The sequence below is a fragment of the Bidens hawaiensis genome, unplaced genomic scaffold (assembly GCF_021521415.1).
Source record: "Bidens hawaiensis isolate Kalapana, Puna unplaced genomic scaffold, B.hawaiensis_p1.1 tig00048481_1, whole genome shotgun sequence".
Classification (NCBI taxonomy): Eukaryota; Viridiplantae; Streptophyta; class Magnoliopsida; order Asterales; family Asteraceae; genus Bidens; species Bidens hawaiensis.
Genome location: NW_027498693.1, coordinates 49,066 through 66,950, shown reverse-complemented (window position 1 = coordinate 66,950; position 17,885 = coordinate 49,066). Strand labels below are relative to the sequence as shown.

The 17,885-nt window shown below is 37.8% G+C and overlaps 1 protein-coding gene across 3 annotated transcripts; it reads left to right on the top strand.

Annotated features, from left to right (window-relative positions):
* The first annotated feature begins 2,810 nt into the window (after window positions 1-2,810).
* LOC143597548 (senescence-associated protein AAF, chloroplastic-like) lies at window positions 2,811-6,979 on the top strand. Of its 3 annotated transcripts, none has more exons than XM_077076028.1 (12): window positions 2,811-3,070; window positions 3,193-3,336; window positions 3,558-3,631; window positions 3,832-3,908; window positions 3,985-4,056; window positions 4,138-4,206; window positions 4,291-4,337; window positions 4,442-4,559; window positions 4,718-4,786; window positions 5,441-5,544; window positions 6,542-6,617; window positions 6,710-6,979. In XM_077076028.1, the coding sequence occupies exons 1-12, from the start codon at window positions 2,814-2,816 to the stop codon at window positions 6,884-6,886; spliced, it is 1,284 nt and encodes a 427-aa protein (XP_076932143.1). In that variant the 5' UTR covers window positions 2,811-2,813; the 3' UTR covers window positions 6,887-6,979. The 3 variants fall into 3 exon arrangements, with proteins under 3 accessions (XP_076932143.1, XP_076932142.1, XP_076932145.1); XM_077076027.1 differs by having other exon boundaries at window positions 3,190-3,336; XM_077076030.1 differs by lacking the exon at window positions 3,193-3,336 and having other exon boundaries at window positions 2,959-3,070.
* The last annotated feature ends 10,906 nt before the right edge of the window (window positions 6,980-17,885 follow it).

The following is a 17,885-nucleotide window of genomic DNA, read 5'->3' as shown; positions in this document are numbered from 1 at the left end:
ACTGCGTTATTTTTGGTTGGTATCTCATCCTCATAGTATGATCATACGTTATCCGAATAGACATATCCGAATCTAGTTGCATGTTCGAAAAGACACATTTGTTTACTTTTTTTTTATGTTCTTTAATGGTTGCGAATTCGTCCGAGTAGACATGTCCGCAATCTAGTGGCATGATCGAAAAGACACTTATACTTGTTTAATATAACTGGTGCTATTCACGTACGCAAGGAATTATTTATTTCTCAATATTATTATATTTACACAAATCTGTGAATTACTAGCTCAACATGTGTTGTTGACAAATTATTTTAACGCATAATGCAGGTTGTTATATGAAGTGAAGAATTAGTTTTGACTTAGGCTAAAATTATAAAAGTCTAAATGTTGTATTAATTTCTTTTTCATTTTAATTATTTGTATACGATTGTCATGAATAAATAAATTTAGATATTGGCACTTATTATTGTTTTAGTGTCTTTGAGCTATGATACAAATTATGTCGCGCCCCGGCATGTTCCGTCGTAGGTTGGGGTATGACAACTCGGTTTTCTTATTTTTAAGTAATCATTTTTAATCAAACTTGCGATGTTGATTTATAGGTTTCTTTCTTTACACGACAATATTTTTCTAACCCTGTGGCACTTTTGTTATGTTTAATTGCAGCTTAAATGGGCTATGAACAGCAGGATTTGAGCTACTATATTGAACCAAGAAACCGATGTTTTTATGGTTGTAAAAAGTCAGTTTTATTTTACACTATGTATTTTTAATACCACACAAGAAAACTAAAACAATAATCAGCAACTGCAACCTTTGTTGCCATAAACCCGCCACTACCAGATCTTGATGTTTACATCAACAGGTAACTAACAACGTTAATATACCTTAAAAGTTAGAATTTAGCCATGTATAGATGTTGTTATCCAATTCAAAGAGCTAAGCAACCCAAAAACAATCGTGCCCTCATTTACCAAAGTCACTCTCGTAGAACTTCTCGACAAAGGAACCGGTGACAACATGGTATGCACTAAATTACTAGAAAATGATTCCAGGTTAAGGTGAATTTTTATTTACACTAATAAGAAAAAAAAAATAAAATTACGCCCAAATCATTTTCATTTTTAGACTGCTGCAACAATTTTTTAAAAATACTAAGACATTTATAAGGGGACATGACATTTTCTATCAACCAGTTATTAAACACAATTTTGTGAGAACCATTTTATATACAAAACTTTTGTGTATAACTTACAAAACTAAAACTGTCTTATATCAAATAACGAGTTTTAAACCATAAAGCATTTTGGCTTAAGGGTTAAAACATTGGGTTAAGGGAGTTATAAAGTAATCTAATTGAACATGTACTTGCAGACACCTTTAAATGCAGAAAGTGAAGCAAGCAGAAAGAAATTCAAACAATAGACACACCAAGCATGCCTGAAAAATCAAGGCTCCATCTTTTGTAGTAACCTATTGTAAATCTTTTGGTAAATAGCATCTAAAACAACTAATGCTATTCTTTTGTGCCAATGGCACTCTTGGAAGTCCATAACCACTGATCTTTTTTAACTACTTAAACATAGGCATCGTTGATCGTCGCAACGTGCGGAGTCAACAACTAGTTATACTATAATAAAAAAACTAAATAATAGATAAACTTAATTAATATGCATTAAAATTAATTAGTATATTTGGATCGTATCATGTTAGCGTCGGTTTAGGCCATGTTTTGGCTTGGGACAGATTTCAGTTCGGAATGGGTTCGGGTTGGAACGAGTTTCGGCTTGGAACGATGATATTCGGTCCGAATGTGTTTCGGGTTGGATCATTGCAACCCGGAACGGTCTTGACTCGAAATAGGTTTAGGCCCAACCTGAAGCCCATGCTTACCCGAAGCACATTCCGACCCAAACCGTTGAAATCAAATTTCAATTTGTTTAAAAATGGCCCAATGATAGGGCTCTTTGTTTGGTCCAACATCTACTAGTCGCGACGAGTAGATTATGAGGTTAAACTAGTCTTGACGAGTTAACTACTAATAAACTATTCGTGTAGGGAATGTAACCAGGTAAACTAGTCGTCGCGACTAAAGGATATATAAATAACTCGTGAACGTTGATAACGAGGCATGAAACTTATTTAGTCGTGACGAGTAAACGATTAGTGAACGACTTGTTTCGGTTAGTTTAAGGATACGTGGGAACTTTTAATTCGTTCTATAGACTATTCGTCACGACTAGTTTATAATCTATTTATGGAATTTTGTACAAACGATACCTAAAAGAGCAGAAGTTATTTTAAGAATTTTCCTTTAAATAAATAGACTCCTACTATTGGTATTCATCTGGGACCCACATTTCCTCCTCCCGAGTGGAAAGAAAAAGAAATGAAAGTTTTATTTAAATGAAACAAAGTGGGCAGTGAGATTGGGGCACGTGTCCGTTGTAAAGAAAATGAGATATCCTCCGTAAGTGATACATACTGTTGGCAGCCGCGGGGTCACAAGATTCGATTGTGGCCTCCGTTCATTCTCTATCGTCATTTGGTCCCCTCCCTCGGCCTCTACAATCTTCTTTTCAGATACGCTCTTAACTTAACCTACCCCTTTGTTTTCAACAACTTGAATTTCTTCTCATCGTTTTTATTCCCTTATTTAATTTATGTTACGGAAGTGAGATTTGAGATTATCGTGAAAACGCCCACTTCAAGTATTTCTTATTTCTCTTCTAATTTTATGCATTTACACTTTTACTTATGCTGCTGATTGTTTGGCATTCACCCTAGGGTTAGCACAATTCAAGTACTAAGAATTGATGGCTAAAGTTCATGGGATTATTTACTCGTCACTTAAAAATCCCCATCATCCGAGGTTAAACAGTAAGAATAATAAAGGATTGGTGTTAAAGAAATTCAGTCATGGTGAACTTTCTCTCTTAAGATTAAACAAGGAGAAGTTGAGTAGTTCATTTGTGTCACCGGCTTCTTCATTTATATGCCGGTCAAGAGACATGCAAACCGCAGAAACAGAAGAACGTGTGAGCCAGAATGAAGATTGCTCAGATAATTTCAGGTATGAATGATTCAATAATGACCCCTTTGTTTCAAACAATATTTACTTTTACTATTTTTCATTATGTAGCATCATCCATAACAATGAAAGATAACCTAGAACAGTTATTTTACATTTAGCAGAACTCAAGGCAGAAACGGACAACATGTTCATGCTGAGAGACTTAGTGACACAAACCAGGCATTAGCTGCAGCTTGCAAATTTGCTTACAATGATGCTAGATATGTCAATGAGAGGGCTAAAAACGACATTGTCTTGCTTTCTCGGTAAGTATGCCAACAGCGGTCAGTTTTATCTCAAACTGATCAAATTGAAAAACTTTGCTATAAGGCAAGGGCTACTGTATATCAAAGATTATATCATTGTTAATCGCATAGTGAAGATATCGATACTTAAAAAGTCTTAAATTAAATAATAATAATAATAATAATAATAATAATATGTCAGTTATTTTTAGGAGACTGATCATGATTTCTCAAGTTACTAGGGGCATTAGGAGATTGGATGCTCGGGCTCGCCAAGATGTTGCTATTTTGAGTTCGGGATTTTTAAAACTTGATGGTAATATTCTGTACAAGTCATTAATACGCATTGCAAAATAGATATAAACTCATCAGCGTGTGTGTATAAGTTGATCTCTAAGCTCTTTCTTCTGTCAGCTGCTTTTATTCTTTAATCTTTATGAACTTATTAAACTAATAACATTTTTAATGATAAAGATGCTGACAAGCTGTTTTTCTAATAATCTTCTTGCTTGATAGCTCGGGCAAGGGAGGACACTGAAAAAATTGACAATGATGTGAAGAAACGAGCCGAGCATCTTCATCACATTGCTCTAGTATGTAACAAGTTGTAGTTATTTGTTTATTCTAAATGCATTAATCTCAATTCTGATTAAATATATTTGTTAACAGATTTTAAAAAACAAAGCTCATTCTAAATTGAAAAGCGTTGCTGATCGACATTGGAGTGATGGAGCTTTAGAGGTGTTTCTTAGTTTGCTTATATTCGCTTTTGTTTTCTTTTAGTTTGGTATTTAAGAAATAAATACTATTATGGTTCAATAGGCGGATCTCAGACGTGCTGACTATATAGCCAAGCAACGGGCAATGGAAGATGCCCTCATGGCTTTGGAGGTAATTTTGGTGTGCAGCTGCATATTTAATATATTAATAAAAAGCAAATACTTTTATTTTTATCTTACTTATAAGCTTTCGCAGTTTATAAAAGACGTACACGACATGATGATTAGCAAGATGTACAAACTGTAAGTTCGAAAATGCAACTCATTTGACCTCGAAAGTCAAAGACAATCCTCTTTGTTCCATAGTTTTTTTTTTCTTAATGTTTCTGATATATATGTATGTATAGGAAAAATGGAGCTTTATCTTCTGATGACATGGCAGCCCAAATAACACTTGAAAAGAATGGAAAAGTTCTTGACTTTTTTCCTGGGGAGGTGTCAACAGATCGCATAACTGCTATTCAGGTCTGTATAAACCACTCGATTTTTAAAACATCTTAAAGGGTGTTTAGAGATGCGTTTTGAAACTTATTATTTGATATTATCATTAGTCAGCTTGAGTCTTTAACAATAAAGATCTCTTTTTTGTGTAAAACTGATCTAACTATTTGGATGATATTAAGGAAGCTTATCAAGATATGGCGTCTGCTCTCTCAGAGGCTGATGGAATTGACTATAATGACCCTGAAGAAGTAAGTAAAAACAAAGGTATATTGGTTTATACTCCCAGCTTTCACCCGTTGGCTGAGAACACTCCCAACTTTTGATTTGTTACCCACCACACCCAACTTTCACCCTATTTGTTTTTGTCGCTCCCTCACTAACGGACGACTAATGTCGTTAGTCGAATCTTGTTGGAAATGACACCAGATCGTTGGATGCACTTCACAACCGTCGGGACACCCTTGCATCTTATCGATTGGCCCTCTGTTTGCGTCAATCGGACCTTGGAGTTGCTGCAGCCACCTACGGTAGATGTCCGTCCAAACCACCCTAAATCAGAGGCTACGACGGAAACCCTAGCCGCGCCGCCTCCCTCTTCTTTGTTTCCGATCGTTTGCTTCGCCAAAAATCGGGGTTCGCCCGAAAATCGGGCTTCCACTAATGATATTAGTCGTCCATTAGTGAGGGAATGACGAAAACAAATAGGGTGAAAGTTGGGAGTGGTGGGTAACAAATCAAAATTTGGGAGTATTATCAGCAAACGGGTGAAAGCTGAGAGTATTAGAAACCAATCTCAATACACACACACACACACACACACACAAAAGTTCATGAATTGAAACTTTTAGGAGTTATTAACAGTGTAATACTAATTCATCTCTCATTTTGTCACATTTTTGCAGCTTGAATTATTGGTTGCAACACTGATGGATCTTGATGCAATGGATGGTAAAGGTAGTGTATCATTATTAGCAGAGTGTTCAAGTTCTCCAGATGTCAATACAAGGTAGACCTCTCGATTTCTCATAAAATGTTTACCTATTTTGAGTTTTTAATCTTATTTTTGGTTCATATGATACTTGTTAGTGAATAGTATAATACTTAATTTAGTAATATGAGAAGAATAAGAAAATGCACTTATAAATTTCAAGCTTGAGCACGGCTTGTCTATTATTTATTAACAATTTACAAATGTATTATTTGTATACACTTAATTGATTTTATATATGCTTATCATAATTTTGTATGCTAGATAATCACTTCGTTACTTTTTATCATAAAACGGTGTATATATAACTAGGCCTCTAAAACATGCCCGAGCTTGGCTGTTTCGAATTCTATGTCAAGCTCGAGATCATAGCTAATTTTTAAGCTCAAGACCTTGGCTTGTTCATTTCTAATCATTTTATTTGTTTATATGCATACATATATACGTGTGTGTGTGTGTGTGTTGTGATATGTATTCTAACAATAATTACATTGTACGCTACTAGCTAACATGATGTACATACCGATAATAATAATAATAGTAGTAGTAGTAGTAGTAACAATAATTACATTGTACGCTACTAGCTAACATGATGTACATACCGATAATAATAATAACAGCAGCAGCAGCAGCAGCAGCAGATAAAAATAATAATAAAGCAGCAGCAAATAAAAATAATAATAAATAAATATATAAACTAGAACTGTTATATTTACATAAATAGCAGGCACGTGATATGAAGCTTGGGCTAGAGCTCAATTAAGCTTGGCTCGATTCGAGCTTTTACCAAGCCGATCTCAAACAAATCATTAGCGACTTTGCTCGTTTAATGAGACTTAAAAGGTTTAAGGTAAACCGAGTAAACCACATACAAACAACATGGTATCGGGATTTGATTCTTAGACGTCCGCTTTTTTCACCTCATGTCTCATACCATTGAAGCATAATTAAAACATACGAATGAGTTCGTGTCGAAGTGTTTCTAATGCTCTATGTTTATTTCTCTATATTTCAGAAAAGCATTGGCTAATGCCTTATCCGTTGCACCATCGATGTGGACCCTCGGAAATGCAGGCATGGGAGCCTTACAGGTAGCTGTTGATCTTAACGAGGCGCGACTAATTGACGTCTTTATAAGGGTATTTTGGACATTTAACTAACACAAAAATGTTGTTGGTTGTAGAGACTGGCAGAAGATAGTAACCCAACCATTGCAGCTGCAGCATCCAAAACCATCTCAGAATTGAAGAGACAATGGGAGATAGAAGAAGGGGACAATTATAGATTTATGATGAATCAAATTCCATTGCGGGATGCGGACTACAAAATACGTGATGATGGCGATGAAACTGAAGACTAATTGTTAACTTTTAGAAAACTAATATAAATGTAGATAGATATCTTTTTAAACAGAGCAATTTGTATCTGACTTCCTGTATGATACAGATTCCAGTCTCATGGCACCTATAAATATTATAATTATAAATGTTATTAATGCAATGATGGCGATACGTGCCAAACCTAGCAGATCGGTTTGGTGGTACGCCACCCGTCTCTATCAAGGGGCACGCACAATTACGGAATGCGCAAAAGAATACTGACGCAAGGTGTTCCAGGTGGGGGACTGCTAGCTAGAGGTGGACAACAAAACCGGTTCCTGGAACCGGTTCGGTGGAACCGGTTCGGTGAACCGGAACCGGGTAGGAACCGGTTCGGTTCCGTTTCAACCCGACGATCCGGGACCGGTTTGACATTTTTGGAGGTGGACCGGGTAGGAACCGGAACCGAACCGGAACCGGTTCTAGCCGTTGGAGTAGTTCTAGCCGTTGGAAAACGGTTTTATGGCCGTTTTTTGACCGTTGGGGTCAAAAATGGCCGTTTTTTGGCTCCCCAAACACCCCACTACTAGTATAAATAGGTATTTGGTGTAATGGGTTCATCACAACACTCAAAACGCAAACCCGAACGCCAAAAAATACAAAAAAACGCTATTACAACGTTCTGAGTTCTCTAATCTCTTGTTTTCTCTTCTTCTATATTCATATTTGTTGTTATGGCTGCCTCACAATCATCGGTTGGTCAAGGTTCCACCGTCGGACCAAGTTTCGTTCGTATTGTACCTCATAATCGTAATCAAGAGATTTGGTGCAATTGGGATTTGGTTGAATTGAGTGACCATTCATTGAAGGCTCGGTGCAAGTTTTGTGGGATTTATTTAAACCCACTTTCGAATTCAAATTTGAAGAAACACATCGAAAGACCGTATTGCAGGGCGTTGAAACAGAACGTCGAGTCGCAACAAACGCAAATGGATAGTGAAGGCGGAATATTTACATACCAAATTGATGGAGTTCAAGATCGTATGGCGAAGTTTGTGATTCAAGAAGCTTTGCCGTTTAGCCACTTCGACAACCCTCTCTTAACCGCCATGATTCGAGATACGCTTCAACCACAATACACTCACGTAAGTCGTCATACTCTTAAACGTTATTGTTTAAAATTGTGGAAGAAGGCCAAAGAGGTACTAATTGCATATTTTGAAAATATAAATACGGGAATAAACTTAACTAGTGATGTTTGGTCGGCTCCACATGGTCTACCCGAATCTTATCTTTGTGTCACCGCTCATTGGGTAGACCCGTCATCGTGGGAAATGATGAAACGCACCATTGCTTTCGAACTCTTTGAGTATCCACATACGGGAGATAATTTGTTTGAAATTTTAGATTATGTTATAAAAACTTATAAACTAGAAAATAAAATATTTTCAATTGCATTTGATAACGCGTCGAATAATACATCGGCGGTTGATAAATTAAAATTAAAATATACGCCGATTTGCAATTGTGTATTTTTTCACTCAAGGTGTGTTGCACATATCATTAATTTAATCGTGCAAGACGGACTTGCTTCGGATGAGGTTACATCGGTTATAAACGATTTTAGAGTAATGCTACATGAAGTTTTTAAGAAAAGTAAAAAAAGACAAATGGATTATAGAAAATTTTGTAAAGATACGGGAAGAAAAGTTTTGGGAGCTAATTGGGATGTACCTCATCGATGGAATTCCACTTGCATAATGTTTCAAAGTGCTTTGAAATAAAGAGAAACTTTACAAATGTTTCATTATAGTCTTGCCGAGAATGATTTGGCAATCCCCTTTTCAAATGAGAAATGGGAAATTATCAATGACTTATCGACTTTTCTTGAAGTTTTTAAAACATCAACTACGAAACTATCGGGAACGTATTATCCGACAAGTCCCTTGGTTCTTTCGGAGTTATTTTTAATCGTTAACAATCTTAAAGAATTTGAAAATAAAAGTCCAATGTTTTCAAACATCATATTACCAATGAAGTTTAAATTAAAAAAATACTTTCTTGAATTGCCACCAATTTTTACTTGCGCCGCCGCTTTAAACCCAATGTTAAATGTTACGGGGGTTGAATGTGTGATAGACGAAATTTTTTCAGCCTTAGATATGCATGAAATTGACCCAAACTTTTCAACAGAGGCACAAAATGATTTTAACTTGAATTTTAAATTTATGTATGACTTTTATATAAATAAATATGGGTCAAACATACACATGCCTACGCCGGGGGGGGGGGGGGGGTCTTCATCAAGTTCAAGTGCTACTAGAGTACGAGACCCCATGATTAGCCTTATGAACACCGTTCGCAACGTAACGGCTAAAAAACAAAGGGGTAACACCCCTTCAAGCGAACTAGGAAGGTATAGTGCATATGATTTCTCTACCGGTTTATCCGAAGAGGAATATGGCACTTTTGATGTTTTGGCTTGGTGGAAGGTAAAGGAAACCGAGTTTCCGATTCTTGCCACCATGGCCCGTGATTTACTAACCGCCCAAGCTTCTACGGTAGCTTCGGAATCTGCTTTTTCTCTTAGTGGCAGGGTAATATCGGTGAGAAGAACAAGACTGAATTCGGAGTCGGTGGAGATGTGCATTTGCTTGAAGGATCACTTGGACTCAATCGATCGTGTTCAACACGTAACCACTCTGGAAGAGAAACACCACTTGATGTTCGAGTGCATGACGAACAAGAAGGCGTTTCTACAAGTAATTCTGATGAATAAGTCGCCACTCAATAATTACGACGAACAAGAAGGCTTTTCTAGAAATAATATGTCACAACTTTATATTTATAAGTTTAATGTTTTGTTAGTTTGTTTTTGAATATTTTAAAACATGTAACCTTTTTTTTTTTGAACTTCTTAAAGTAAATAAAATGAATTTTATGTTAATTGTTTTTTTATTTAACATGTTATACAAATACGAATCGTATAACACCGCTCTTGATTATAATTCAGCATTTGACTTGCGTAAGCCAAAAGACTATAATACATAGCAAACTCAACAAATGTAACACGATACAGATTTAAGTTCACCATTACACGATACACGATACAGACTAATCAATTCAAACACGCTGACACTCATAGCATTAAGTTCAATATGTTGTTTACCATTGCTCTGTGGGTGAACAACAAAAGTAGCATGAGCCTCTTCAGAAATCAGAAGAACACAAATCATCACCTACACAAGCAGCAGAAACGAAAAACGAAAAAAAAAATAATATTTTACACTGTAACCGGTTGGAACCGGTTACAGTGTAAGAACCGGTTTAGGAACCGGTTCGGTTCCCTAACCGGTTCGACCATGGAACCGGTTTAAACAGTGATGTTGACTAATGGAACCGGTTCTGAACTGGTTCCGGTTCCTTTGACCAACCCGATTTGATCACCTATACTGCTAGCAGTGATCTATCCATAATATATATTTGTAAACGTCCATTCTATCTTCCGAACGTATGTGAGAATGATTGGAAAGGGAGCTCTCCTTCCTATTCTTTAACTTGTTATATTTATATTATGTTCATTGTGCTTTATACGCTAGTTGGTTTCTCGTCTTCTTGCGTGAGATTTGATTCTTCAACTCTTCGGTCTGAAGGCATAATATCCAAAGTCCTAGCAATTATAGCATTTTAATTTGCATAAGGGCTTCTTGGACTTCTTCCATTTGCTATAATTATTACTTATAGAGGTAGAATAGTAAAGCTACCCGCGGATCCCTAATTCGATCCGCGGATTGTCAATAAGCATCCGCGAGAGGAACACGTGGACCAAAACACTTGCAGTCATAACAAGACCAGCAAAGTCACCCGCGGTTCTGAAGACACTCTTCGCGGGTCTCCACCACAAACCGTGGATTACCAATGAGCATTTGCGGGAGGAACCCGCAAGCAACACAAGGGACTCATCATACGTATGATCCCCATATCATGATATGGAAGAGCAGTTGCAACAAAATATTTCAGAAGATTCCCCCAATACCCTCTGATAGCGATAGCGACCAATGGAAAGAGGACACCTAGACACGTAATGGCCATCCCACGACGTGCACAGATAATGGCTGTCCCATAAATGGGTCCAGGCTGTCACATCCAGTAAAAGCACGACACGTGTCCATTCAGGTGAATGAGGAATATTACGATAGTGACAACTCCACCAATCACCTTCCCCCACCTTCGGCTATAAATACCAAGATCATCCACTTGAGGTATTCATTCACTCCCACACGCCTTACGCAACCACTTGTATTCATATCGTTTATTCCGATCAATACAGTTACTTATTCTCACGACGGAGGGTGGCTACGGGAAGACCCCCCGACGTGTACTTCCCGTGACAAGACTCACGGTGTTTTGTTTTGCAGGCAGTTAGCTCAGATCTGACTTCATTGTTATTCTGTAGACTCACATCTGGGGTAAACATAGTTTCGAACTATCTAGTTCGGACTTGTGTTTCTTCATTGGCGCCATCCGGTTTTTGCTAGAACTACGGTTATTTGAACGATTTGTTGGAAGTTTTAGTGATCTGAAAGATGAGTCAGAGCCAACCACCACCTGCAGCCACTTCGACGAGAGTCCGACGTACCGAGATCCCGGACGATTTAGTTCTCGAAGGACAAACGCTAGTGGAATCTCGCCGGAACAACCGAACTCTGGTCCTGGAAGACACGGCCGGAGAGTTCCCGAGATTTGAAGACATTGCACCTCGTCGAAACAATTGAACTCCAGTCTTGGAAGACAGGGCCGGAGAGTTCCCGAGGTACGAAGATGTTGAGCCTCGCGGAACCACTCGCACCCCCGTTCTGGAAGACAAAACCGGAGACTTTCCCAGGCTTGACGGCGACGAAACGAAAGTTCGTTACCAAACTCGATCTGAAAAAGTTACTCTTACTCCTGACGAATGGTATCAGCAGGAAAAATAGAGGTTAAGAGAGGAGTATGAACGAAGGGTGAAGTACAAGCCAGAACCCTAGTATACGACTCACCACCTCCGTCGCCACCACTGATGGTTTGGCGTACTCAAGACCCAGAAATGGACGACGTTTCTCAGTCTGCTAGCCGTCCCCTCGCGAGAAGCCGTGGCAAGAGTCATCAGACTCAGCGGACCCAGTCCCGCAAGATCCTACACGACAACAGCCACGCTTCCCGATGACAAAGAGACGTCACTTACCAAGAGGAGGATTCTGTAAGTGAAGACAGCCGAGAATATGGTAGGGAAGGCACCAGCCGTCCGCGGACACTGGTGAAGCACACTGAATACTACAGCGATGCTGAGGAAGACTTTACCAAACCCTACCGACCCGTCACGTTCTCAGAAAAGTCAAAGTTCATTCCCTGAATAGCCACTGCTCCCTTCCCGATAAACGTTAAAATTCCAAGCAACTTTGGAAAGTACAATGGGATGACCGACCCAAGCGATCATTTACTAAACTTTACTGTAGTTGGCGGGATGAGTGGCTGGACGCTGCCTCATTGGTGTCACATGTTCGCGTTGACACTAATGGGGTAGTAAGAGAGTGGTTCGAAAAGCTTCCCAGCGGGCAAATCAAGAGCTGGGATGACTTGGTGGCCAAGTTCTCCCAGCACTTCAGTCAAGAGCGCAAGCATACGCGCGACCCCTCGGTGATTCTGAGCGTCGTCCGCCAGGACAACGATTCAGTGGAGAATTTTATCATCAGGTTTAACAATGAAAGCTTGAACATTGGTGGAATTAGTGAAGACATGCTGAGGGGGGCATTCAGGGTAAATGTGCGAAGTCCAGACTTGATATGCTGCCTTACTGGAAGAGACGGTATGCCTTGGACATGGGATGGTATCAATGGCAGCTTCCTCTCTTCAGTTTGAGTTTAGATTTCTTCTCCATCCCGAATTATAGGAATTTTGGCTTCGGTTTGGATAGCTTATGAAGTCGACAGCCTCTTCCTGAAAACCTACGGGGCACCGATTCGTATCATGCCCCCCTCTATAATTCTCGCAAGGCTGACTCTTCACCTGCAGGTCCTTCACCATCTTCGTTAACGCCTCAATCTGTGCCGTAAGTGCGGTGTTCGTGTCAACCAGATGTACGCCACGTGATATAGAGTCGATGCTCTTGGTACTCCTGGCGGGTGGTCGCTGGTATCCACTCATGGCTAACCCATTGAACAGGGCTATGCACTCATCGGTATCCTTCGTCGTCAGCAAGTTGCCTCCCGCAGCCGTGTCAAGCCTACTCTGTGTCGCGTATGTCACCCCGTTATAGAACTTCTCGACAACTGCCTAGTCTTGTAGGCCATGGTTCGGACATAATGCTAAAAGATTTTTGAATCGCTCCCATGCCTCATAGAACGTCTCGGTGTCCTCCATTTGGAAAGAATGAATCTGATTACGCAAACGAGCAGCTTTAGCTGGAGGATCCTATTTTTCAAGAAAGTGCGGCCCAAGTAGCTATGGACCCCTGTGGGAGGGATTCAATCCACATACTAGCCTGATCAACGAGTGAGAATAGAAAAGACGCGAAACTTGATAGCATCTTCAGAAACACCGGTGAGATTGAATGTGTCGCAAATACGAGCAATGCGAGTGAGATGAGAATGCGGGTTTTCGTGGATCAACCCGTGAAATTGTGCAGAATGTGAAATAGTGTTCAGAATATTAGATGGAATATGCCAATTTGTGTTTACCGCAATGGCTGGTGGAATGATGCTGGATCTCGCACCATCATTGGCCGGACGGTCCCAGTCTGCAACGGTCCTCCTCGGTGGTGGTACTGCGTCGCCCATCTCTTCTACTGCTGGTGGTGCCTTAGATCGCCTATGAAACTCACGTTCGGGTTTGGAAAAAGGTTTTAACTCGGATGGTCCCTGCGAACGTGTGTGTGGCGTGCACTAGTGAGATAAACAGGTGTAAGCTCAAATAAAAGGCAAATAATTTTTTTTTTCAAGTAGCACGTAGAGCCCTTAACTAAACGAAAATAAACAAAATGAAACTAATTAAGCTAAACTAATCTAAACTAGAAAACAAAAATAAACAGGCAAGTTCTAAACTCGGGTCGTTCTCTAATCGCCTCAAACCGTGTCCCCGGCAACGGCGCAAAAAACTTGATGTGCGAAAATATATATAACTAATAAAACGATTCGCAACTAAGCTTTAAAAACCAAACAACCTAACCTAGTTCACACAACCGGCAAGGGTACCAGTCGTGTGTAGCAAAGAGAAAGGAAGTCCGGGTTTCGAACTCAAGGACACTAGAGGTGGCTCGGATACTAAACCCTAACTAAGTCCTGCCCTAAAAAAATATTTAATTAATTATTATTATTTTTTTATTTTGTTTTAATCAATTTAAACTAATTTAACTAACTTACTTAACTTAACTGAGCTAACGGGAAAACTTAACGACACTAACGGCACTAACGGAGTTCTCAAATATGATGAAGGGGAGCCACCTAGGTAAGGAATCTTAACGACTATCAACGACCCTCGGGTGACAACAAACACAAGAAACCGGGTTCTAAATATGATCTAACTAGACAATGATAAGGGAAAAAGTCCCCACGGTCAGTTTTACTAAAGACCCCTAAAAACGTCTAGAAAGATAGGTAAAGCACGGTTGATTTTCTAAGTACCCTAATGATTTATTACTTGGTCCGTATCAAAATCACAAATTCATCTAAGGCTCGTAATCCTAACAAACCTAGAGAATAAGGGGCAATTCAATATTAAAGATTAAATAATTCGACTTACAAATTAACCTAATCAACGGCTAGAAAACCGAACGAGGTCTCGCAACGGCTAACTAAATCAACTAGACCAAAGAGATAAACCGACTCCTAATGTGTTGGTCCGACTAAAAGGAGATGAACTACTGAGATTAACAACTCCAACCAATCAAACCCTATGGTGACGTCTACCACAAACGACCAAAAACACCAAGTAATCAGTCTAGCATGCAATCCTAAACAAAGCACAAAACTAATTCATCTAAAGATAAAATCACACGGGGTTTAATTAATAAAATAATGAACAAACTCAATAGCAATCATAGAATAAAACCATAATAATATGAACTTGACAATAGAAAATAAATTCTATGTTCGTTAGCCGACCCAAAACAATCGTCAAAACATTATCAATCAACCAAACCTAGATAGTTCTAACAAGTTTAGCTCCTTATAATAATAATAAAGACAAGAATAAAAGTCTTATTAATAGAATTCATCTTGAAAGTATAAGACTTAAATTAATGTCATGAACATGAAAGACAAACCAAATAATGCTCCAACCCAAAGCTTGAACTCTTCTCTTCTTTTTTTCTTTTGTTTTTGCTAGCTACCGTTCTAATGTCTTTCGTCCTCTTCTCCTCTTCTCTTGTAGGGCCGGCTTCTTCAATATATATGTTCTTGCGGCCGTCTAAAAAATTAATTCCAATCACCAACCGCCTCTCTCTTTTTATTCTTTACTCAAAACCCTCTTTCCTTTTGATTGGCCTGCGAGGGCCCTCTAAATGGTCGGTCACCATATCTCTTCTAACCCCTTGGCCCCTTTATTTTTCTTTCATGTGTTCTAGTCTAGTCCATGGCCCACGTTACCCACATAATTAGAACTTGAAACTTTCTCTGGCCATTACAATCAAAACCAACATATTATTAATTTCCAACTTGTTATGTAAACTATATTTAAAGTTCAACAGAATGAAAATAATATTTCAAAGTGGCAGTTTTGTGTTGCAAGAAAAAATACATAACAAACTTTTATCTCATGAATAGCATAAAGAACTGAGCCTTGATTATAATACTGCGTACAAATAGCATGAGCTTCTTGTTCAATATTAACATAGTATTATTACTATTTTTATTGTTTGTTTAAATTTAACTCGATTACTTTGGCCAGATATCTCTTGGAACCCTTAAAATTCAAATATAAACCAACTGAGATTAATATTTAGTAAAAAGTAACACAAAACTTATTCGAAGTGTAGGAAATATTATATACTAATATGTATATTATAGACCACATCAATTTCAATTGATAAAATTAACACGGATTTTCAAAAAGCTGACCTTTATACCAAAGCGTTTGACAAAACACGTTTTCAATATTTGCTGGGTATAAATGGTTTAAAAACTTTAAAAGATATTCAAAAGCTTGGTTAAATCATTTTCTTTATTGTTTTAGTTCAATTTTTGTTGTTTTTAGGGGGAGAAAATATAAAATCCAAAAATATTGTGTTTTCAGTTTGTACAGAGAAAATTAAAAACTCCAAAAACATTCAAATATTGAAAAACTCAAAAGCATTGAAAAATGCTCCTCAAAATGAGTTTTGAAGCAAAAAGGGAAAATGATAGTACATTGATCATTTGCTCCTAAGTTCAGTAAAAGTAAGTAATAAAAGACTGTGTGCTTAATTGCATTGATGTATTGGTAGGTCTTTTGACAACAAGTACGGACTAGTAAGTGATATAAACATAAAATTGCTAAATACTTAGGGAGATTAGTTCTATATAGGGTCTTGATGATGACGGCAAAAATGTAATAATCCGGTCATACTCAAGCCTTATAATCAATTTCAAAACAATTTTAACAAAAGTGTCTAGTTGGTGGTTAACGCTTCAACGATGTATGGTCTTGTGGCCTTAAATCCTGTATTGATTGGATGCTTTAAGGTTCCCTGACACCATTGGGTCTTTATGCGGTTTTACATATGGTATTCATTTCGATGAATATTAAAATGCTTGAAAAAGCGAACCCGCAGTGTAACTGCTTAAGTCTTTAAACTTGATCATAAAATGTACTTCGTGTGCAAAATGAATTACAGACTTGATCAAACCACGCTGTGAGTTATACATTGTCCCCTTGCTCGCGTCTTATTACTATTAAGAAACGGACCACAAGGGACACAATGTCTGTAAACCGACAGATGAAATCTTGCATACTCACCCATGGGAACGGACCTTAGGGTATTGCTTGATAATAGGGGTATATATTGTAGTGGGGATTACGGACTATGAATGCTTAAAAATAATCATTTTTCATAAAATTGGTTATAAGGTTTAAGTCAAGTTGGGGTGATTTGGTGAAATTCAAACTATGCTTGAATCAAGATTTGAACTAATTCTTTCCGATATTTGTGCCCAATTGAACCAATTAAGAATATCACTGAAAGTTCTGAAATATTTGTTCGAAGATTTAAGTAGATAAACAATACCGATAATCGATTTAACACCAGTCATAATAAAAGCTGAAAATAAAACTGATATGGACGGAAATTTTGGTCAATATGATTCCCTGCTCAACTCACAAAAATATGTACTACTTTGTTGTTTTAGTTTTACTGTGTTACGTTATTTGTTATTTGAAAATTTTTCAAAAATCCAAAAAGATAAAATTTTCTTTATCGTTTATGCTTTATTTTCGATTTACCAAGCTGGCGAATAATTCTAAAGGGAAAACCCCAAAAGTTTTTAAGTTAATCGTGCTTAATGTAATTCAAAACTGGTATCGGTTGAGGTTTTAACGTGAAAAAAAATCCGTTTAAGTTAAACATTACCGATCTTGGATTGATCGGGTATTTTAATGTATAAAATCAAAACCCTAATTGGTTTGATTGATTATTTAAATATAACGAATAAGTCGTTATATTGACATTCGCTTCCGTTGTGCATAACGAATGGAACACATTCGCTAAAACTTTTAACGAATGGAATAATTTTAATGTATCATTCGGTTAGATTTTAACGAATGACTCTTATATTCGATAGAGAGTTAATGAATGGAAGAGTTAATGTAATATTCGTTAAAGTTTAACGAATGGAAACCTTATTCATTTAAAATCTTGAAGAATTAGGTTTATTAATTTAACGAATGAGGCCATTCGTTAGTTCAAATTTTGAACGAATGACCTCGGAAAGCGTGAAATTATTGGGGTTTATAATCCCAAGGTTAGACGAATGACTGTTCATTCGCCATTTCCTATTTCCCCATCAACCTAAACGAAACTCTAGCAAAATT

Excerpts from the sequence above, each read along its gene's own strand:
- LOC143597548 (XM_077076027.1), top strand. The coding sequence starts at position 2,814 with ATGGCTAAAGTTCATGGGATTATTTACTCGTCACTTAAAAATCCCCAT. Across the intron at positions 3,071-3,189 it reads GATTGCTCAGATAATTTCAG|CAGAACTCAAGGCAGAAACG; the intron begins GTATGAATGATT and ends TTTTACATTTAG. Across the intron at positions 3,909-3,984 it reads ATCTTCATCACATTGCTCTA|ATTTTAAAAAACAAAGCTCA; the intron begins GTATGTAACAAG and ends ATTTGTTAACAG.